At 33.2% G+C, this 23,069-nt stretch overlaps 1 protein-coding gene across 2 annotated transcripts; it reads left to right on the top strand.

The window, feature by feature from the left end:
* Window positions 1-373: 373 nt before the first annotated feature.
* Window positions 374-22,856, top strand: LOC126814894 (inositol 1,4,5-trisphosphate receptor type 2). Of its 2 annotated transcripts, XM_050540346.2 has the most exons (30): window positions 374-413; window positions 594-654; window positions 805-873; window positions 1,787-1,916; window positions 2,683-2,821; window positions 3,200-3,352; window positions 3,799-3,955; window positions 4,361-4,458; window positions 5,046-5,142; window positions 5,727-5,810; window positions 6,275-6,481; window positions 7,130-7,273; window positions 8,566-8,715; window positions 9,203-9,304; window positions 9,509-9,604; window positions 10,187-10,213; window positions 11,864-11,932; window positions 12,289-12,400; window positions 12,547-12,665; window positions 13,253-13,422; window positions 14,084-14,173; window positions 14,611-14,766; window positions 15,343-15,430; window positions 15,795-15,918; window positions 16,428-16,603; window positions 16,983-17,135; window positions 17,504-17,581; window positions 18,349-18,468; window positions 18,736-18,870; window positions 21,368-22,856. In XM_050540346.2, exons 3-30 carry the CDS (start codon window positions 808-810, stop codon window positions 21,440-21,442), a joined length of 3,315 nt encoding a protein of 1,104 aa, XP_050396303.2. In that variant the 5' UTR covers window positions 374-413; window positions 594-654; window positions 805-807; the 3' UTR covers window positions 21,443-22,856. The 2 variants fall into 2 exon arrangements, with proteins under 2 accessions (XP_050396303.2, XP_050396307.2); XM_050540350.2 differs by lacking the exons at window positions 374-413; window positions 594-654; window positions 805-873; ... (8 more) ...; window positions 7,130-7,273; window positions 8,566-8,715 and having other exon boundaries at window positions 9,184-9,304.
* Window positions 22,857-23,069: the final 213 nt, after the last annotated feature.

The raw sequence follows: 23,069 nt of genomic DNA, 5'->3' as shown, positions 1-23,069 counted from the left end.
AGTTCCAAAGATAGAATATTATGCAAATCATACAGTCCCTCAACAAAAATTGTATTATGGGATTCCTCCCGAAGTAACTGGCACCTTGGGGCAAGTTACCTTCAGCATGGAGTGAGTTAGTCATTTAAATGACGTCATCACTAACAAGAATGCACAGGTGGAAGCTTGAGTAAACGCGGCGCTAGTAATCAAACATCCTCAAGGCAGATTGCATAGATATCTGACTTTTTATTCTCAGCAGACCTTTATCTAACTGATCTCCCTCTACCGATATACACAAATTTATTGTCATAATGGATAATAAATATGTTATTTTATTTTTCTTAAAGATATTTTGTCGAAGTTACTACCAACCAGATTCAATGTTTCCTAATGAAAGTAAAGAGTTGTCAGCCCTTGCTGTAGCATTTGAGGTAAATTAGATACTTATCAGAAGAGAAAGTGATCGATTGTCAGTATAGAATACAGAAATGTTCTGAATTAATGAAATTGGTATCACGTTCAGGGAACTTGTTTTACCTGATCAAGATGGCATCTTATTGAGGTGGCACAATTTGGGGGTTGATTATTATACTATTTGTTCTGTTTTTCAGGCATTCCTTGATCTGATTGCTCCATTAATTAGTGATGAACGACAGATGAAGAATCTAATAGGTGCAATGAGAGCTTTAATAACAGCATCAAATGCTATATCTAAAAATGTAAGAATATTATATTTTCACATTGTTTTTTTTTGTTTCTTCAATGTTATTTGTTTAATATTTTTGCTGATGTGTTTATAACTGTTTTTAATTGACTTTGTAGAAAATGGAAGATTTCTTTGAGAAATATGGTGGAAATAATAATCATGATATTCAAAGTGATGCCAGAAAGGTGAGTAACAATTTGAAGAAAGTATGATGTGAATTGTACCTATATTGCATCATGCTGTGGAAAAACAAACAGGCACTAATTCTCATGTCAGTTTCAGCGGCACAGGAACATCCAAGGGGCAGGGGGCAAGGTGTATGCGTTTGTTGGGGGTTGGGGGGAGGCAAGTGAGTGGCAGGATCAGGGTCTGTTGTCCTCTTTAACGAACACTGCTTTGTGTTCGATTCTATGGAATTCTCATTTGAAGACCAACATTCTTTATGTAAAGATGAACTCATTGTAATATTTAAAAAGAAACATGAATATGTTAATACGGCCCAAAACATTCTTGTCGATGTAGGGTTGGGAGATAATGAAAAAAAAAAATATTGGGATGTGATAATAACTTGTCAAATATCACGATAAACGATATTATCGAGATAATTTATACATGTGTCTTAAGAAGTCAAATTTTGATTACTTGGGCAGAAAATCGTCGATTGATGTCAAATTATTGTTGCTAACGTCGGTAGATGCTATGATGGAGATTAACCCTAGACCAGTTGATACTTATAATTAATAATGCTATTTTTACTGATGAATGTGATTCTATCAATAGAATGTCATACAAGTTAGATGAAGTAAAATATTAATAACAGTAATATGTTAACATAACTGGCAGGGTTCTAAAATCTACTTTTTGATATTTTGCATGACCTCTCGCATTGCCATTTCAACATTGTTCTGTGGACTACAGCATTACTTGTCTTGCGAAGGTGATGATATAGCATATATATTATCATCAATATTGGGACACGATAATTATTATATCGCTATGATTTTCTGGTTTATAATATTTTTATATAAATCTGATATGAAAAGATTGACGATGATTTTATCACGATAAATGTAAATGTTGATTTTCTTTTTATTTCAGAAATATGATGAATATTATGCTGCAGAAGAAGAGATTAATGTTAATTTGAATATATTTGTTGTGAATATGGAGTTATCTTATGGTGGTTTGAATACTGTAGAATACCAAATAGGCTACCCAAGTGATAAAGGTATGTCATTATCCAATAGTTCTAGTAGTATAGGTAATAGATATTATTTTCATTAATGTATTAGTTGAAACAAAGACAAATCAGATATGATGTCATTTATCCAATAATCCTAGTAGCATACATAGGTAATAGATATTATATGTTTCAATAAGGTATTAGTTGAAACAAAAACAAGCCAGATATGATGTTAAAACATTACCTATTGATCCATGTTGATGTCATTTTTTAATCAGAAATATTAAATATGTGAAGCCTAGAGTTACCTCCCTGCATCAGGATCACAACACACAAATTGTCCACACTATGTATAATTGTACAATATCCTATGTTTTGGTCCAGGGTTTAAACTTTGGTTGATTTACAAATGGTCTTGAATTGAATTTTTCCTTCCGGAATAGTGAGCCGCGGTGGCTCAGTGGGTAAGACTTTGACTCACTAACCTGGAGGTCTTGTGTTCGATCCCTGCATATTGGCCGAGAAAGTTCATCAGCGCGGTTTTCTCCTTGTCAATGGTGCAGGACCGAGGGCCTGGCAAGGGACAGAATATAGTCATTTGTATGGGACAAAACACAAAGTCCCATGTACACATTGGATTGTACATTAAGTTCCCTTGGCAGTTGGAATTTAATATAAGAGCAGGTTGTAGTGCAGCTGTCTGGGCACAATTTCCCTCATAGCACACTGTATGGCATATGCCTGTCTTCATTAGCGCAGTCGGAGCAGAGCAGTAGGAAGTTACATCCCATTTCATTTCATTTCCTTCCAGAATATGCTGAGCAGGGTGGGGATGAAGATTTACCATTAGGTCTGGAATTTCAAAATCACCTGAAATGTTTCATTAACCCAAATACCAGGAATCCTGCACTGAGATATAAGCTAGCTGAGAAATTGGTGATGCAACTCAAGTAAGTAGTGAAATATAATATCCAATGAATGTATTTTCATTAATACAAGAAATCAAAAACTTTATAAGAGAACTGCTGTTATAGAGTGGGTCAGGTACTGAACTCTTGAGTACGATAGTTTGTTAGTGCGGCACATAAAACAGAAGTTCAATCTTTGTCATTTTTATTTGCTCTCAAAAAAGAGATATGGGATTTGTATATTTTTATAACTTATAACTGTAGGGAAATGGGAGAACTTAGGGAAAACCCATGGGGTTGCTTCTTATACCAAAATGATATGAAACTGAACCATAATTTGCAGTGCATGCTTTAACCACTTGGCCCACCAAAAGAACAAGAGTAGTATACTGTTTATGATTTGTATCTAAATATTTTCAGAATATCCAGTAATTTAAACAACTTAACCGAGAAACAAAGATTAGATCAAACAGAGTTGGATATCAAATGTCTAAAATTACTCCGTGGTTTAATACATAATGAAATAATCAAACTACCAGTAGATTGGGAAGTAAATATGAAAGCAAACAGCAGGTAAGACATTTGGGGTGTTTTAAGTTACTGAACATGCTCTGTCTACTCTAGTAGTTTGGTGTATGTTAGTGTATGGTAATTTGCAGGAATTCTTAGGTTAACCCTAGTTTGGGAAACAAATTTGGCCAAGAATTAAATCTTGTTCTGTTAATGATTCACAGTCCATTTATTGGTATCAGTAGTCTGCCCTGGCAATATGACAAGCAAAAAAATGGTTTGAAATTTCAGCAAAAATGTATATTAATATATTCTTATCTTTGAAATATCCTTGAAGTTAATCTCAGAATTGGTTAGGAATATGGAAGGGAAAATATTAAACAATATTTATTTACCAGTTTATGGTAAAAACAGTGTGCTGCTCTGCTCTGGCAAAATTATCTCTTTCATTGTACAAATTTAATTTGTACAAATTTGTATAATTATTTCTAAATATTGATATATTGTAGACAACTAGAAGTAATAGAATCTGTCCAGATAGCCATTAATTCATATGGTGTTGTTGATAGTGTCAGTACACATCTGTCTAGTTCAGTTGATGACATAGTACGAGAATTATTAGCTTTTATGTGTGCGTTATTATTTGGTGGAAATGAAGCAGTTCAGGTAAGTCAAGCCAAATGGTACAATTTTGAATTGAGAACCTTGACTACTGGTTTTTTTTTTCTTTTGAAATGATATTTTCTTTTGTTTTTGGTTAATGTCAGATTAATCAGAAAATTAAACTATTCTAGATCAATCAGTCTGCTATATTACTTTATTGTTTTACAGACAAAATGTTTTATATTTGTTGTATTCATGTTATTATAAGCAGTAATTGTAATAAAAACACCTTACTTTTAATGGAGGCCAATTTATCAAGCCAGGCATTTTTGATGCTACTTAGTTCGGATGAAATAATATGAGCAACATGACAAGCTTATGTTCATTGATAAATGGGCTACATAATATATAATCTTTTAGTGCATTTAACGATATTATAAAATGTCAAATTTATTTTATACATTACAGAATAGTCTGTTTGAGTATTTTACTGGAACAAGAGAAGAGACATTCTTTTTTGCTATAAAAAATAGAATGCAACTATCAGCCTTAGCAACCAGAGAAAAGTATGTATTTCTATTTTACATGTAAAATACCCAGAGTCTGTCTGTCACACTTTAAATTGATGTTTATTAGGATGATGGAAGTTAACGACAAGCATTTTCTGCTTAGGCTAAGCAGAGATGACACATTGGTTGTTGATGCTTTGGACACGATACCTTTGAATTCTTATTGATCACATATATAGCTTGTCCCATTATTAAGAACACAGGGGGGGGGGGGTCACGGTAGGTAAGACACTGGCTTGCTAGTCTAGGGGTCGGGTGTTCGATCCCTGTATTGCCCGAGAAAGTTCATCCAGATTTTCCGGCATGGTTACCCCGTCAGTGATACAGGACAGAGGGCCTGACAAGGACAGCTGTCTAATTGTCTGGATGGGACGAAAACCTGAGGTCCCATGTACATATTAACGTGCACTTAAAAGATTCCTTGACAGTAGTGCCGCTGTCTCGGCAAAATTTCCCTCATAGCACACTGTGTGACGTATGTCCGTCTTCATTAGCCCAGTTCGGAGCAGAACAGTAGAACGTTAAACCCCATTTCATTTCATTTTTGTTGCTTTAAGAAATATGTTTTATTTCATTAATTACAGACGTCTCCTAAATGCTCAACATCAAGCTAAGGTTGATGAAATGATCGCTCAAACTAAAGCTTTACAGAAAGCCATGAAAGAAGGTGCGGTTCCAGCGGTAAGTAAAAGTGTTGAAAAATTAGTTTATATCCCCCCCCTCCCAAAGCTGTCAGGGCAAGATTTCATACACTTTTTCCCAGTTGGAGCAGAACAGTAGGACATTAAACCCCACTTCATTTCAGTTTGTATACTCCTGTTCAATCCATAGATGAGATTTACCTCCCTTGGGTATCTCCCATATAATCTTAGGTTTGAACATGAAGTACAGATGATAGTAAAGTGAGAAAGAGAGAGATGGGGTTTGAACATCCACTCGACACTAACTAGGTCATTTCAGGACTAACATACAGTTCAGTTTTATTTCAATCAATCTCTTACGTGTAAGGGTCTTTAGCAGTGGGAAGAAACCGGACGACCCAGAGAAAACCTACGAGGTTGAACAGGCCAGTAAATTAAGGAATAAAAATCTAATCTGTGCAATGATTATCCTACTTTCTTTTGTATTAAATACACATTTTTCAGAATATATGAATTCATTCACACAACCTTCTGTGTACTTTTTTTTATTATTAATCTAATTAAATGAATATTGTATGTTTTATATCTATTAAATTTTTATTTTTGCACCTTTTTCTCTCTTAGGATGCATTTTTAGCTAGTCATCTTGGTTCTATGTTATCTATGGCCAAATCTCGCTCTAGTTTAAAGGGCTCATCCTTATTTAAGGTAGGAAATCTCTCTTTAATTAACTTGTACACTTTACATGATTGTCTGAGAGTATTATTTTTTCTCTGAATTAAAGGAGGTGGTCTGCCTGTTTCTATATTAAAAAAAAACAATAGATAATGATGGTTTCTAAAAGTTATAGGCTTCCCGGTTCAAATACTGTGTAGATTGGTCCTATTTGTTTGTCAGCAGTTTCAACCCTGACAATTGTTTGGTTTGTTTTGCCAGTGACGTCATAAACAAAATCTTTGGTTCACTGTATCAGTAGAGATATCAAATACTTAGAAAGTTTATCCAAATAGTTATTATTGTAAACTATTTTTTTGTTTTGTACAGAACTTTAATTTTCTTACTTTTATTTTATTTTCTGTGGTACTAATTTGCTCTTATTTTAAGCACTCATTAATATCCTTTATTTAATTAAGAATTTGGAAAAAAGTAAATTTTTGATTTCTCTTTAACAGAAAACTAACAAGCTTGGAATTCCAGAGCCCAGGTATGGTAAAGGTCGTTCCCCAAGAGGAAGTCAGTTATTAATTGCACCACCTAATTTGATGAAGAATGGAAGTGCTGTATTTTCTGATTCTGGGAAAAAAGACATAGTGCCCTTTTCCAAGAAAAAGTCTTCTGTGGCTCCAGCCAATGAAGAAGAAGTGGACATTAAGATTGATGTAAGTGCTTTTTTTACTATCAAATATCAGCTTGAAGCTAAATAATAAGACAGTCTGATCTGAAATCTAGTTTAATTCTGCTTGTAACTGTAGTAAACAAAAATAATGACATTAAAAAGCTGTTATGATGCACAGGTATACTCAACCATTGACTAAAATTGCTTTGATGTTTTCAGTGTTTTATGTAGTTATAGGACCTTTATGTTTTCAGTGTTTTTTTTCTTTTTTGATGTTCAAGATGCCTTATGTTAGAGACATATTGTTTATCATTGTAGCAATGGTACTTGACAATTGAGACTATTTACACAGTATATCTTGTCAATACTTCGAAACACACATAACATCGCTCGGAATAAAGTAATTTGACTGAAATTTTCAATAGTGTTGTTTTTGTTTTTTGATGTTCAAGATGCATTAAGTTAGACATTCGTAGCAATGGTACTTGACAATTGAGACTATTTAGAATAAAGTACTTTGACTGAAATGTTCAATATATTTATTCTTCATTATCTATTTTCATGAACTACTATGAGCTCTTTATCTAAATCTTACATGTAATTGTAGTCATTTACACCCTACTGTAATGAAATGTTTATAATATTTCATGAAAATTTTAAACGTGTATAAGTATGTGATTATTTTCCATAGCAATTAGATGAAGAAGAGTTAGCTGAGTTAACGAGCTATGCTGTACAGATGACAGATGATTTAGATTTTAAAGATGATGGTTATTTGGAATTAGTATTACGAGTTTTAGGTTTAATGTGTGATAATCAACATAACGGTATTCAGGTAATATAAATACTATATATATTCTCATCCTTATTGGTGTTGGCTTTGTGCTCCAGTCCCTATTTGGTTTTAAATGACAATATTGATGCCAGTCATTATCACATAATATGTGATAGCACTGACTAAACACATTCCAAGTATTATTTTATCACAGAGATCATTGCTACGATAGATTCGTAATCAATGCTTCAACAATCGAAGTGATAAATGCAAAAGGAAAACACAAGTTATCCCTCTATATAACTGACTGAAGTGACGAGTGATAACAGATACATGGGCGAATTTTTGCTCACTAATAATTTCTTTGAAGACCAAAAGTTGTTATATGAGATTGTAAGGGTATATCTGACAATTCAAAAAAGTAATTGAATGTCATTAGATAAGAGAACATGAGAAAATAGAAACAATCCGTACATTCACGTGTGTTTATTCATTCTATACTTATAAAAACATGGTAATGCACAGACTTTTTCTATTTTTCTTTCATGTTCTCGTATCTAGTGACAGTCAATTAGTTTTTATGATTTGTCAATTATCCTTTCACAGTCTCACACAACAACTTTTGGTCCTCAAAGGAATTATTAGTGAGCAGAAATTCGTCCATGTATCTGTTATCACTCATCACTTCAGTCAGTTATATGGAGGGATAACTTGTGTCTTCTTTCCTTTTGCGTTCGTCACTTCCGATTGTTGTAGCAATTGATTGTAAGAATGATCTCTGTGATAAAGTAATATTTGGAACGTGTTTAACCAGTTCTATCACATATGTGATAATGACTGGCACCAATATTGTCCTTTAAATCATAATGTACATTACACAGAGTATTGTTGGCTGCTTAACGTCAGACAACCCTCCCCCACACTCACCTACTACTATAGTGCTCTATGTGCATGCAAATTGTTAAAGTGAATAGATATACCATGTTTTAGTGAGTAACCAAGTTATTTTGGGTGTAATTTTAAACACCATTTCTCTATTATCTTCAATGAGTCAATCTCCAATAATAATACAAGTCTGGGTTAACACTTCCAGCTTATAATTACTATACATGTTTTCCCACTGTCTTTGAGCTTGATGCAGCTTCAGTAAATAAGACTTGGAATTCCTCTGCATTGACAAACATTAATGATTACTCAAGATATTATAAAAAGTTTATATATTATGATATATTAATAATATTGTCTGTCCAGATCTAGGCCTACTTCTTTGATGTTGAAATTACATTTTGATTAATGTAAGTATATTTTTACAGAATAGATTTGATACTTATTTAATTGGGTTTTTTTTTCAGAATTATCTACGAGAACAGCCTGATAATATTAAATCTGTGAACCTTGTTGCAGAAACGACCAAGTTTCTCAGTATTCTGTATTCAAGTATTAACAATAATACTATTTCACTCATTATAGAATTATTTGATACATTGGTTGAATATACTTCTGTAAGTAGGACTTTTACTTTAAATATTATACATGATGCTATTAACATGTTTAACTGTGTTTTTCTTACAGGATTTTATTTGGCATATTGATATTTATTCTTGAGATTTACCACAAATGTAACATGCTATTTAAACCTTCAACACAAGGCACAAAATATTTTGAGAAAGGTGTATTAATGCAGGTACATCCCTGGATAGACCGAAACTGTCTGAAACTACTGTTTCTTAGACCACCTCAAACCACTCAAGATATTTGGTTAGCTTTCCGTATTATAGGACCATTTATTAATTTGTGTGGGCGCAACAGCTGTGCACTTGACAGGGCTGTTTGTTTGTAGTGAGAGCTAGTGTCATGTAATGGCTTATAATTAAACATGGAACATACCAACTGGCATAGCCGGGTTATGTGTTTGAACTAAAATATTTGTGTTATTAAGTTAAATGTCACTGCTCTTGTACTGTGTATAAATGTTCATGTATTTTTCAGGGTAATTTCGATAATCAGACTGTTGTATTTGATAATAAGATCTGTGATTATATCAATCATATTCTAAGATCAGAAATTTACAAAGGTTGTAAATTGGAACAGGTTGGTATATGTATTCTTATTTGAATAACTTTATGTGATAAAATAAGAAAGTTTGCAATAGGTAGATATAAAGCAGGTATCAGTTTCCTGAACAGATTTTATAATGTCTTTGAATTAATTTAATATTTAGGCTACATTTGAATATTTTTTATTGAAGCCAAGAGTTGTTACATAATATAAAATGTTAATTTCTTACTGTTTCAGATTTATACGCTAAAAAAGTCAATAGCTACGTTAATACGATCTTTAACAGAAGAAACTCCACCAGTTAATGTCGAAGATGAAACTACATTATTACAAGTAAGATTATGCTACTTCAGGTGGTGTTAAAACCCAGAGCACATTTATCAGTAGTATTACACACAACAATCTTACATTTATATCATAATACAGAAATTTTCTCGGGATAAGTCTGTCTCTTTCATACTGTAACACTCAAATTCTGTACTTAAAATCAATATTTTTAGCCACTGGCAAATTTCAAATTGGTGAGAAAATGAAGATTTTGATATAAAGGTGTAGATTTCTCTGTATAGATATTTATTAACCCAGTATTATCCCTTTTGTGTCCTGTAGATGTCATATTTAGAGTGTATTTATTGAAAATTTGACCAATTGGTTTCCTGGGATTGGACATGAAAAAAAAAAAACGTGTTTATCTTTTTACTAAGCAGTGATTGGTCGGTACACTTCTGATCAATTGCCTAACCTATCTTTACAAAAATCAGTCCCAGGTAACCAAGGATTGTTATTATATAGACTTTAGTTATATTGTAATACATATAGACTTATTGTTCTTAGCCTGTTCACTTCTTAAATATTCTCCCTCTTTATTTCATGTTTTTCATAGATTTCTGTGTAATTTAGTTTCATTTATTTTAGAAACAACTTCAAGATCAAACGTGTTCGGTAATAACTTGTTATCAGTATCTGTTGTATAATATGTTGTATTAACCACGTTATTACTTGCTTCAGACATTTTTATATACATTCATATACAGCAAATCTTAAAGTGAATTTGATGATTTTGATATTTTAATGTTAGACATGAAAAACAAGTAATCCTTTTGGCTAGAAAAGAATATCTTAGTTTTGAATATATATTTAAATGTTAATAAATATGTCTGGTATTTGTATTCTATGGTGTTGGTTGAACATATATTAATGGTTGCTGTGTGCCACCATCCTTTTGCAACAATCTGATTAAAATACAGATCTATATTTGGTTTCATTTTTTTACACTTTCGATGGCCTTCATCTGACCAGTTGTACTGGGAGGTCACGTCCAGGGTCATACGAGCGACTTGGACGTTTCTAGGAGGTTTACCCACAATTCCGTGCTGAGCACAGCAAGAACTGGCCGTAACAGACCGTTTCATGGCTACTTCCTCATATCAACTAGAACGCCTGTTATATAACAACTCTTCCAGATCCTAGTGTTGTGAAGACAAGTTGAACAAAATTTTGAACTATAAAAAACGAAACGAAATAGGATCTATGTTTTAATTAGATTGCTTTTGCAATAAATTTTCAGATATCAGGTTATACATATAATTAATTATTGTTTTTAAGTTGGTGTCATTGGTAAATGTAATAGTTTAATTTAAATACATACTTAAATTGTTAAAAATTCTTAATTACTACTATGTCGAGGAGACACAGTAGCTCAGTGACTGTGGTGCTTGCTTGTGAAACATGAGATCTGTGGTTCGATCCTGCTGATGGCTGCGAAAGCTACCCAGAATTTTCCAGCAGCAGTTTTCCCTGGTCAGTGGAGGAGCATCTAGTTGTTCCAATGACAAAAAAAAGGTTCTGTGACATCTTGATGTTTGCATAAAAGAATCCTTGTCAGTAGAAATTCAATTCCTGTCCAGGCAAAATGTCTCCAATAGTATATGCTTGTCTTCGTTACCCAAGTGGGGTAGAAAATTAGGGCTTAAAGCCTATTTCATTCATTTAATCATAAATCATACCCTGTCTATAAACCATATATATACTGCTTGCTTATCTATTGGCTTGTAGCAAAATAGTAAGTAATGTACATATATTCAAATAATAATAGTGATGGATTATATAATGAGAAATGAAACGTATAGTTTCCTTAAATTTAAATATATGTTAACCATTATTTATTATTAATTATTCATAGTAGATTTACATGTTTAACAATTAACACTAATTATATTAAAACATTATGCACAATATATTTGGCACCCAAACTCCTGAAACATTATTGATGTTATTTGGAAACCTTGATAATATTCACCAAATTGTCACTAGCTATAACAACATTAACAAAACAATCAAGATTTTAGACGTCATGATCATATTTCTTGTCCAGAGGAGAGATTTATAGGTTGTCTTTATTAGATTTAAGCGTAATGAAATTGTTTTAATGTCAACTTAAAACTTTACTATCAAACAACAAATAAATGGTACGGTATGTGATATGCTTGTCTGTCATTTCGTCTTCTACTTCTTCTTGCTGTACAGAGGCTACTTCTTAAACAGGATACTGTGAAGTTAAAATATATTAAATTTGGTGTCTGATTATTTCAGGAAGTGTATGAATATTTAGATAAAGCATCTTTAATTAATGCCATGATAACAACCTACAAAGATTTACAGGTGAGTTAATTATATTTGTGATGCACAATAACATGTAAATATATAAAGCTGTAACTTTTTGTGTTCCATTTAATTGACTACTTCGGATCTTCATCGTTTCGGATTCACTAACAGGAAGTCCTGAATTCAAGGACTGAGGTTGGCCAAGAAGGATCCTTTAGAATTTCCAATGTGGTTTCCCCTTGTCAGTGATGCAAGATGGAGGGCTTTCCAAGGAACACCAACATATAAGCTTACGTTGGCTAGTTGCAATGTGTGAAGTAGGCAGAAGTGCTTCTGTCCGGGCAAAACTTCCCTCTCATATATAACATTTCATTTTCTTCTACATACATATTTTGTGTATATTTTAATTTTAGTCGACTAATAAAGAATGTCAAGATAATGAAGGGTTGTTAACATCGGTGGGTTTCATGTATCATCATTTATTATGTCGTAGAATTGATCTTCATGGTGGTGCTGAGCTGGAAGGTGAGAAATTTACTTTCTACATTTTGCTGTTGAAACCCCAAAACATTGTAAAAGTTCTTGATCTTAATTACCTGGTTGTCGAATTTTAAAAAAAAATTGGTTATTACCTGGTTGTCGAATATATATAAATTGTATATTTTTTGTAGAACATTTAAAGACTGATGATGCTAAGACAGCATGGACATATTTTTCTAACAGTTCTCTATCAATAGAGATTATAAAGGATGATATATTACAAAAAATTTACTTTATGGTTAAAGATAAGGTAAGTTGAGGTTGCTTTGAAATTTGAAATGAAATGAAGCATGGTTTAACTTTCTATTTTTCTGCTCCATCCAGGCTAATAAAGAGAGGCATACTCAGTTTACTATAAGGGAAATACACAGACAGCTGTACAGGGTTCTTTTATGTGCATGCCAATGTGTGCAGAGGAACTCTGTTTTTTTGTCCCATCCTAAACAAACTAGACTCTTAGTCTTGCAAGTCTTTGTGGAGATTTTATAAATACTGCCAATTAAAGATTAGACTTGTTTTTAGGATGGGGTTGGGTGGTAAAGTGGTCTATTGTGTGTGCTTTAGACCATATTAAGATACCAATAAGTGGTGTGGTTTTGATTCTTACCTAGTATGTGACAAGGGGTAGGGTTGCCTGTCAAAAATTATGTGTTTTCTCTGGATGCTCTTGTTTCCAACCACTGATAAAGATCTCTTCGAGCAAGCAAGTATTGAAATAAAGTTGTACCATATGTTGGTCCCCAAATTATCTAGTTTGTGTCAGGTGGACATTAAACCTCACTTCTCTCTGTCAATCTATTCATCTGGTTTATTTGATATTTTGTGATTATCTTACAGAATGTTCTTCGTGAAGAAATCAAAGACAAGTTCAAATATGAAGTTGATCGTACCAGTCCCAGCAATAAATTACGAGATTTTATGGAATGGTCAAGTGATATTATTGATGATATTCGATACCAAAGAAAAATTAATTCCATTCCGTTAGCTAGATTCATTGTTAAAATATGGTAAGCACACAATCAGTAGATGATAACAATTATAACAAACTTCAAATACCTGAACATGATTTGAGCAATAGGAGGAATCCTTTGCAAACTACAATGTTCTAAAAGATGAATTTCTAATAGGAATATCAGTCCAAAAATGGTTCAATTCCGTTCACTATTTATAAAGATAATGATGAAGTGAAATTCCCTTATGTATATGTATCCACTCTAGGAGGTTATGTAGCATTGATACATTGATATTAATTTCTTAATTAAATGTTGAACGATCAATCCGAGTACATATTAGAGCAGATTAAGCCATGAGAAATTTTATATGTTCGGAAATATTGCAAACCACCCAACATTCTTTAAAATAACCAGATTCAATTAACTGAATAAAGCCCACTTAGTATAGGTTCAGAAATTATATCATTATGAATAAAGTAATACTGTTTGTATATACATTATGTTCAGGAATTATATGAATAAAGTAATACTGTTTGTATGTACGTATGTTCAGGAATTATACAAATAAAATAATACTGTTTGTATGTATAGAAACAAGAATTATATGAATAAAGTAATGTTGTTTATATTTATAAAAACAAGAATTATATGAATAAAGTAATACTGTTTGTATGTGTTTTTGTGTACATGTATTACATCTGTATTTGTATTTCAGGCCTTATTTAAATGTGATAGCATTATTATTATCGGTTATAATAGCTGTGATGATATTGATAACATGGAAGGCTTCTGGCATTGTGTCTGAGTAAGTCTATTTTACCTGTTAATTTGTTATTTGTGAAATAAGTAATAACTTCATAGTACAATTTTAAGTCTTGCCTCATTTTACCTTGTGGTGCAGGGCCCCCAATGGAGTCTAAGTGCCACTCACATTCTTTCTGTTCATCTCTTGTGGACAGTTCATTTGAAATCTTATTTCTCTGCAATTTGCAAACAGAGCTGGGTGAAACTTAAAGCATACACATTTTGATATCCTGCATTCAGGTGCTGAGCCAACTTCCATTTTGACCATTCATCTTTCAAATGCTGTTTCTTAGCCCTTTATAACCAGAAGCGGATGTTCATAACCACAATTTGATGATGCTCGTTGGACACCTTGCTGAGAGTTGAACTTATTAAAATAAAACTAGGATTTTAATTATGTAATGTTATCATTTAGAAAGAAATGGGTTTTAATTTCAGTGCTGTACCTGATACAAGTGATTACCCATTTACAACAGAGGCCACTTATATTCTGGGTGGCATGCATAACCTAGTTTCACTTCTCATGTTTATAAGTTATCTATTATCAAATCATCCGATATTACCACATTGGACAGATTTTACAGCCATGTTCAAGTAAGTAGCTATTGCATATAATGGTCCTATTCAAATGAACAAGTCAATTTTAAAAAAGAGAGAGAAATGGGGTTTAACGTCAATTCAACACAAACTAGGTCATTTGGGGACTAACACATGGTTCAATTTTATTTCTATTATTCGCTTGCACCTATGTGTCTTTAGCAGTGGGAGGAAACCGAGGAATCGAAACCACGCTACTTGACTCAATAATAGACTTTGTGATTGCATGTGTTAAACCACTAAGACCACCCAATCCCTTATATATCTAGTTTTTAGGTACTGGTAACCTTTTGGATTTTACTGATAAAAATGAAGTCAATTTCCTTAATTTGGAAAGTTTTGTGCTTTTCCATCAACCGGAGACAATTTGGCATTAATTGTGCTGTTAGATTTGTAGGCAAACTGTTTACTTGGAGATGCGGGCATTAAGCCTATTTTAAGTAATATATTTATAAATGAAATAATTATAACCCTGATATACAAAGTGTACTAGACTATGAATATAATTGAATTGCCAAAGTAGGACATTTAAAGTGTGTATGTTTATTAATTAATTACATGTTGTTTCTGTAGAAGGAAGAAAGAAGGGGATGTAGATAAGAAGAAATCTGAATCACATCTTCATGTTAAACTGCTTAGTTTTACAACATTTTACTATCTTGTAAGTTGCTTATATTACAATTATTTTATCGAAATCAGTTTTATACTGCTCTGTTCTGACTGGTTTGATCAAAAACTTAAATCAACATGTCTTATTGTTTTGTTTTCATCTCTTTAAAGGGCTGAATTCCTACTTTTTACAAATCGTACCTGGACCATAGACAACACTGATTTCAAAATGCTCATTTGTCTTCATTGGAGACTCTTAAATATTGTATATCAGGAGCCCATATTTTCACGGTAATGGACGAAGTTAATTTCTAATTTGTGTTTTTAAAGTGAAAGATTATGGATAATATTGAGTTACACTTCACTACATTTAACTTGTAAGATTGTTCAAAATATTAATTTGTATTTTTTTCCAGGCATTTTTAATATTTTCTGTGGCAGGAACTGTTTTCCATGGTTATTTCTTTTCGTTCCATCTTCTACACATGGCGAAGTTAAATCAACTGTTGATTCGAGTTACTCAAGCTGTTACTAGGAATGGTATGTATCAATTCAAGCATGTGAAGAAAGTAATTAAGACAATTGTTCTTAAATTGGCAGAGCCTTAGTGTTTTTTTTCGGAGCGTGTCGACCCCATGAAGAACAAGATGTTTAGTGCTTGGGGTCCAGTTCTAACACTAAAAAAAGTTCTATTTGGGATTTTCATAATCGTTATGAATGATATATCTGGGCGGTCATTCATTCAGATTTAACAAGTCTGTGAAAAGCTGTTGAAATTTTCTTGTCAGGTCCTATTGCCAAGGGTGGTATAAGCTGGGAATTGTTTGGATAAATTATATTAATTTAGTACTGCATCTGAGGAGTTGGAATTTATGAACATGTGGCGTGCAGAAATTCTTCTTCATTAGAATCCACTTTTATTAAACTGAAATACTGTTGCTTTGTTGATGTATTTGTCAAAGAAATAACATTAGAATAATAGATCACATGTTATTCTCAAAATAACCAACCTTAGTAAATCTTTCATTTTTCAATATTTATTTTTACAGGATTGTCTTTGATATTGGTTGGTTTAATGGGTCTGGCTATCATATATATACATGCCCTGGCTGCCTTTGCTTTTTTCCGTGACATGTTAGACAGTAATGAAGGAAGACAATGTGATACTATGTTTCAATGTTTTATTACTGTTATACATCATGGTCTCTCAGATGGAATGTATAATGTAAGTATTTAGAATTCTTGAAACTGGTGAAATATAAAAAAAACTTATTGCAGTGGAATCAAGGTTTACCTATAGTAATTTGTCAGTATGTCTGCTTTATTAACCTTCATTTGTGTAGCCAAATATGTACCTAATTACTTATCTCTCAATTAAATTGTTGAACTCAAGAAATCCCCTGCATTTTCGATGCAGTTATTAAAGAGTAATTGCATATATGAGGTGAATATTTTTGATGGATTTGTTTGTTTGTTTGTAGAAGTGCATGTCATACACATAAGAATGTTTGGCAGAGATGATTAAAATGTTGGTATATAATAATATTTATAAATAATAATTTTTTTATCTAGCATACAAAAACATTAAAATCTTTCTATTTCAGACATTTGAACAGATGCTTACTGGTAAATCATTTGCGGTTTCTGCAGGTGTAGCTGCCTATGATGTCATCTTCTTCATAATTGTTACAACCATTGGTCTGAACATTATCTTTGGTATCATTGTCGACACCTTCTCTGAATTGAGAGATTCAAAGGTAAGGATGATTGTACTGTATAATATATGTTGATACATGAGGACAATCATGTAATTAAGTTTTACCACGTGTTCATGAAAGTGTAAGCATAACCTGCCTCTTGTGTGACACCTGCCACAGCCTTTAAATATGATAAATCTGAAACATTAGGTGCGGCAGATATATTAGTAACATCAGCAGATTTGAATATTAAGTGATCGGAAATAGAAACAGTTTTATGAGGATGCATATAGATAGACAGTTAAACTATATACACATCATATCATAAACAAGCTATCTGTCATTAATTGTCATGTTCAGATGTTATAATGTAATGTCTTGATGAATTAAACAGCAAAATTAAATTATTTCTATTTTTTTATTTCCAGTGGCAAATTGATAATGATATGAAGTCTAATTGTTTCATATGTAGTAGAGAAAATTATGATTTTGAAAGACAAGGAAATGTAAGTTTTTTTAAATTATGGTATGGTATAGAATGATATTCAATCAATGGAACTGCCTAAATAGACAGTCAATTTTTCAACTAGATGTATTATCAGTTTACTGTCTATAAGAATTGGTTGATTAGTCACTGGCTGGCTAGCATGGAGATTCCGGATTTGATCCTGGGTTTGATCCCGATGTTGGTCGAGAAAGTTTCACATGATTTTCCAGGCTATGGTTTCCCCCATGTCAATAGTGCATGAAGGATGGTCTGACAAGGGACAGTGTCAAGTTGTTGGGATAGGAGGTCCTGTTTTCATGTTTTGGTGCATGTAAAAGAACCCGACAGTTGAAATCTGAAATAGGAGTAGGTCTTATAGTACCACTGTCGGGACAAAATTTCCCTCATAATACAGTTCATGGCATATGTCCGTCTTTAATAGCCCAGATGGAGCCGAAAAGTAGGACATTAATCCTCATTTCATTTCTATGTGAAATTCATAGCTAATAAATCTAGCAAAAAGATTTAGTGGGGTCAAGAAATAACAACCGATCCCTAAGTCAAGCTGGCATACAATAATTATAAGCTGGCTGACAATACGTTGGGTTGCAAGTTCGTGATACCCTGACATTTTTGTCCAGTGCTTGTCCCATGGAGGTTTTTTCTAGTAAGATTGGGTATCTATACTTTACATATATACCAAATTTACCATACTTTTATTGGTTATAGCCACCCGATAAATACTTTTGTGGAAATGCATTTTTAATTTAATTTTATTTTTTTCAGGGGTTTGAACACCATGTAAAAAAAGAACACAATCAATGGGCTTATTTATTCTTTTTTATTCATTTGGAAGAAACTCGACCCAATGATTATTCTGCATTAGAACTCTATGTGAACAATCTGGTTAGTAATTCATTCATAATTATTTTGTAAATCTAATAATTTCTCATTTTAACTACATGGATTGAATGTAAGGGCTGGGGATATGCTTACTTTTCTTGTATTTTGATTGTATATGGTCTTAAACTCTATATTTAACCTTAAATTCTGCCATTTTGTGGCATGGATTGACTTGAACCATTGAGAAAATTTTCCCTTTGTATTTCATTAGCCCGGTCAGAGCAGAACAGTAGGACGTTAAACCCCATTTCATTTCATTTCATATTACAGCGAGTAAGAGAGAGCTTTGAATTTTTCCCAATGAATCGAGCGTTGAGTTTACAACATGAAGAAGATAGCAGTGCCAAAAAATTGGAAACGCTGATGAGTCAAGTGGATTATTTAGTGAATAAAATGAAAGCTACGGTAAGAAAATAGTAAACGTCTAGTTCAACATTTACGCCCTGTTGGAATCCTATCACATACAGATAGAGCTATGTTCCTGTTTGAGAACTGTTAAACATGCACAAAATACAAAACTAATAGTATAGAAATACTACACTTACAATATCATGTCATGGAGAATTGCAAAGCACAGGAACATAAATAAAATTTAATGTAAAGATAGATATAAAAAGGTTAGGAAATATGGGCCTGTACACATACACTTTCCCTACTGTTTCTACGGCCTGTCATTGAGTCAACTAGCGTGGTTTCGAATCCCCGGTTGTACGTGACAAGGAGTAGGGTCGCCTGTCCAACCTCGTGGGTTTTCTCCGGTCCCAGGGGCGTAAATGTGGGTGGGTGTGAGGGGGTGGTACACCCCCCCAGGAAAAAAAATAGTCGGTCGCAAAATCAGTGCAGTCTGTCGCAAAATAAGAGCAGTCGGTATCAAAATAAGTGCTCACTGCACACATCACGCTACTCACGCAAAACTTCAGTATAAAATAACCTTGTCAACTTATCATGTTTGAAAAAATGTTGTGTTTCACTCTTATTCTGTTGTGAGTATGTAGGTCCAAGAAGAAAATTTCCCCCAGGGAGAAAAATAGTCGGTCTCAAAATAAGTGCAGTCACTGCAGTCGGTCTCAAAATTATGCGTCGCCGTCTTAATGAATTAATGAGGTAAACAAATAATGCCAGAATAGATCCCAAATACTAGTCAGTCGCAAGATCAGTGCAGTCGGTCGTAAGATATGAGCAGTCGGTATCAGAATAAGTGCTCACTGCACACGTCACTCTACTCACGCAAAACTTTAGTATAAAATAACCTTGTCGACTTATCATGTTTGAAAAAAATGTTTTTCACCCCATGGCATAAAAAATAGTCGGTCTCAAAAAAAGTGCTCACCGCAGTCGGTCCCAGACTAAATGAATTAATGGGGTGTTTTCTGACCATCAGAATTCTGCAAAATCTCTCCCTAAAGTCCAGGGCATTTCAGAGACCAAGTAAGCGCCCCATTGAGGTAAAGTGCCCTCAGACCCAGTCCTCAAAATTAAAAGCTCAGTTAGATATCGGCGCTCAATTCCATTATGCCATCATTCTTCAACTCCTTCTCTGTCTTATACTATCTCATCACTGTCATATTCACAGTTACAGTGAATCACCCAGTTAGTAGTACCACTAGTGAGTGAGTCGTGGGTCAAAAGATCGTAGAATTGTTAATTCTACTCTCACAAAACAGGCGACATTGACAAATAGGCCTCAAGATTCTGTCCCATTTCTTATCCTCTCGTTAATGAGAATTTGCCATGACATTGACTAAAATTGTCAGGCCCAGTCCCGAAAATTAAAAGCTCGGTTACACATCTGAAATTTTTTTGCACCTGCGGCGCTCGATTCCATTATAACATCATTCTTCCACTCCTCTGTTGTCTTATACTGTCTCAGCACTATCATATTCAGGGTTATACTGAACTGCCTAGTTATGTTAGTAGTACCACTGGCACTGGTGTGTGGGTCGTGGGGCATCAGACTATACAAAAGTTCTGTCAACTCTTGCAAAACAGGCGGAATTGACAGGGGCGGATCTCGAGATTTTGTCTAATTGACTCACATTTCTGGTCCTCTCGTCCACAAGAATTTCTCCCAGCAATGACCTCAAATGCCAAGATATTGACTCAATTTTTCAAAATTTTCTAAGGTTGCTCAGTGTTATAGGCACAATCATGACATAAACTTTATGTCAACTTAAATAAAACTGCTTTCCAGAGAGACAACGATCGGCAAACAACTATACCGGGACGCTTAATGTTATAGCCAGTATTTTGTTGACATTCATTGTGGCTGGGGTGGCGCCCTAGATTTCCCCCCCCCTCCTACCCCTATCTAGATCCGCTACTGCACATGGCCCCTACAAAACTCACACCTGTGGTGCTCGGCTCCTGACTGCGTCATTCGTACTAGGGGTATGGGCAACAGTCGGTCGCATTTTGGCTAAACACCCCCCCAAACAAAATCGTTATGTACGCCCCTGTCCGGTCCTCCGGTTTCCTCCCACTGCTAAAGACCCCTAAGCGCAAGCGAATTATTGAAATAAAATTAAACCATATGTTAGTCCCGAAATGACCTAGTTTGTGTCGAGTGAACGTTAAACCCTATTTCTCTCTCTCTCTCTCTCCCTACTGTTTACACCCCTACTGTTCAGAATTCCTGTACTAGTACATGCTATTTTGGTATCCTCTGATAGCTTTATTGACACTCAGCTATCCTTTACTATGTGCACACACCCACTTTCCAGAATTCCTTTAACTATACATGCAATTACGGTATTCCTTGATAGCTTTATAGCAATGCATGTATTTTCCTAAGAATAGTATTTTAGTAATAATATATTTAATTGATAAAACTAATTTTTATTGTCTAAAGACAGTTTACAATTTTTTGGCAATAAAAACCTGACAAGCTTTTCTTTTTCAACAGGAGGCAGAAAAAGAAAGAGATAAAGAAAAACAGCGACAAAAGGAATGGGAAAAAAAGCATATTAAATGTGAATAAATTGTGCTGAAATGTTTGTGATGACTTTTTGAGTTGTGGAGAGACATTGAAAACAATCTCTTTAAAAATCTGTGATATGAAATGACTCTACAAGAAATTATTGTAGATATTATATGATGACTTTTAAAAAAACTTTGTATCAAAGAGTATAACTATTGTTATTTGTTCACATAATTTATTTTTTGTTACAAATATTTATCTGTTGTTTTTTTTTTAATATTTATTTTTACAGTTGTAAATATTTTCGTGTCATTTCATACATTTTGTAATATTCCTTGAGTTCCATCTATTATGTGATGTGCATTTTTGTGAATATGAAATTGCTTTTGATTTAGATTTTTATATGGTATTTTTATAGCCTATTGTATTTTTATAGAGATTATTTCATAAATCATTATAACATGTAACTAAATCTAAAGTGACTTTAACACAAAATATGAAGTTAATTCCCTAATTTCTTTTACATAATAATATGTTGATTTAGTGCATTGTTAAAGAAATGGAACATGCTTTTGAAGTAATAAAGAAGTTTCTTTGACTCAGAAAATCTGAATACACTAATACTATTCCATTCAAAGAGGTTTTAAATAAGACTTTTGATTCTTTTTATTATAAAATTTTTAAATGTCCATCCTTAATTTTGCCTGTAAAATAATACCGATAATTGCCTTTGTGATAGTTTTAATAAGAAATTCTGTACATATATTATATCTTGCCTGAATTATAATATGATATTTTTTTAAATATAAAATTTTAACAAAGGGTACTTAAAGATCCATTGAAAACCTAAGGTCATGTTTTGATACTACTGACAGTGTAAAAGTATAATACATTTAGCTTTTGTTTTTGTAGTACAATTTTTATTCTTTAGAAATGTTTGCTTTGATGAAGATTTAAATGGTAATCTTGATTTATAAAAATGCCAATAATAAAAAAAATATGGCAATACTGTTTTTTTTAAGACATAGATATTACTTTATTGTGAAGAGAAATTAATCATTCAGAAACTAGGAATATCACTAATGCTGGCCATTTTGTCATTTGAAAATATAAACATTATTATTTATCCAATACGTAGGCTTAGAAGTCTTTGGTTGGTTTCGAACACCAGTGTCAGTTGATGAGAGCTTTTGAATTTTCAGATTTGGTTCTACTAACAAAGCTTGCCAAAACTGGCACCAGTTAGGTTAAGGAAAGTGTGTCTGGATAATGCAAAAAGCACATAGAAGGTTCCTTTTCAGTTGGATCAATATTAAGACGAGTATGAGGCCCTGGCAAAACTCGATCTCACATTGCAAGGTAGCCATAGAACAAAATTAGCTTACTTTAGTCTCAAAGTGACCTAATTAAAGTGTATTGGTTTCATATCTACATGAAATATATTTTTTGATTTAATAAAACATTTTAAAAGCTATTTTGAGAACTTAATTATTTGAACACCTGTATTCTTAAACTGCCATGTACAAATATTTTCATAAAATGATTTTACAAAGAGTAAACCACTGCCAGAGTGACTTTTGCCACTTCGTACTCAAAAAAAATAATACTCCCCTTTTAAATCCTTTTAAAAAAGGTGGCCTCTATCGCGTTAGCAAGGTTTTGGGAAAAGGGGAGGGAACCCCAGAAC

The sequence above is a fragment of the Patella vulgata genome, chromosome 1, assembly GCF_932274485.2.
Source record: "Patella vulgata chromosome 1, xgPatVulg1.2, whole genome shotgun sequence".
NCBI classification, from domain to species: Eukaryota; Metazoa; Mollusca; class Gastropoda; family Patellidae; genus Patella; species Patella vulgata.
The sequence above is the reverse complement of the archived record's forward strand: the minus strand, read 5'-3'. Positions and strand labels throughout refer to the sequence as shown.

Bases quoted from the DNA above. Each gene is read 5' to 3' on its own strand.
- LOC126814894 (XM_050540346.2), top strand. From the start codon at position 808: ATGGAAGATTTCTTTGAGAAATATGGTGGAAATAATAATCATGATATT. The intron at 11,933-12,288 runs GTGAGTTAATTA...TTTTAATTTTAG, and splicing joins CAACCTACAAAGATTTACAG to TCGACTAATAAAGAATGTCA. The intron at 13,423-14,083 runs GTAAGCACACAA...TTTGTATTTCAG, and splicing joins AGATTCATTGTTAAAATATG to GCCTTATTTAAATGTGATAG.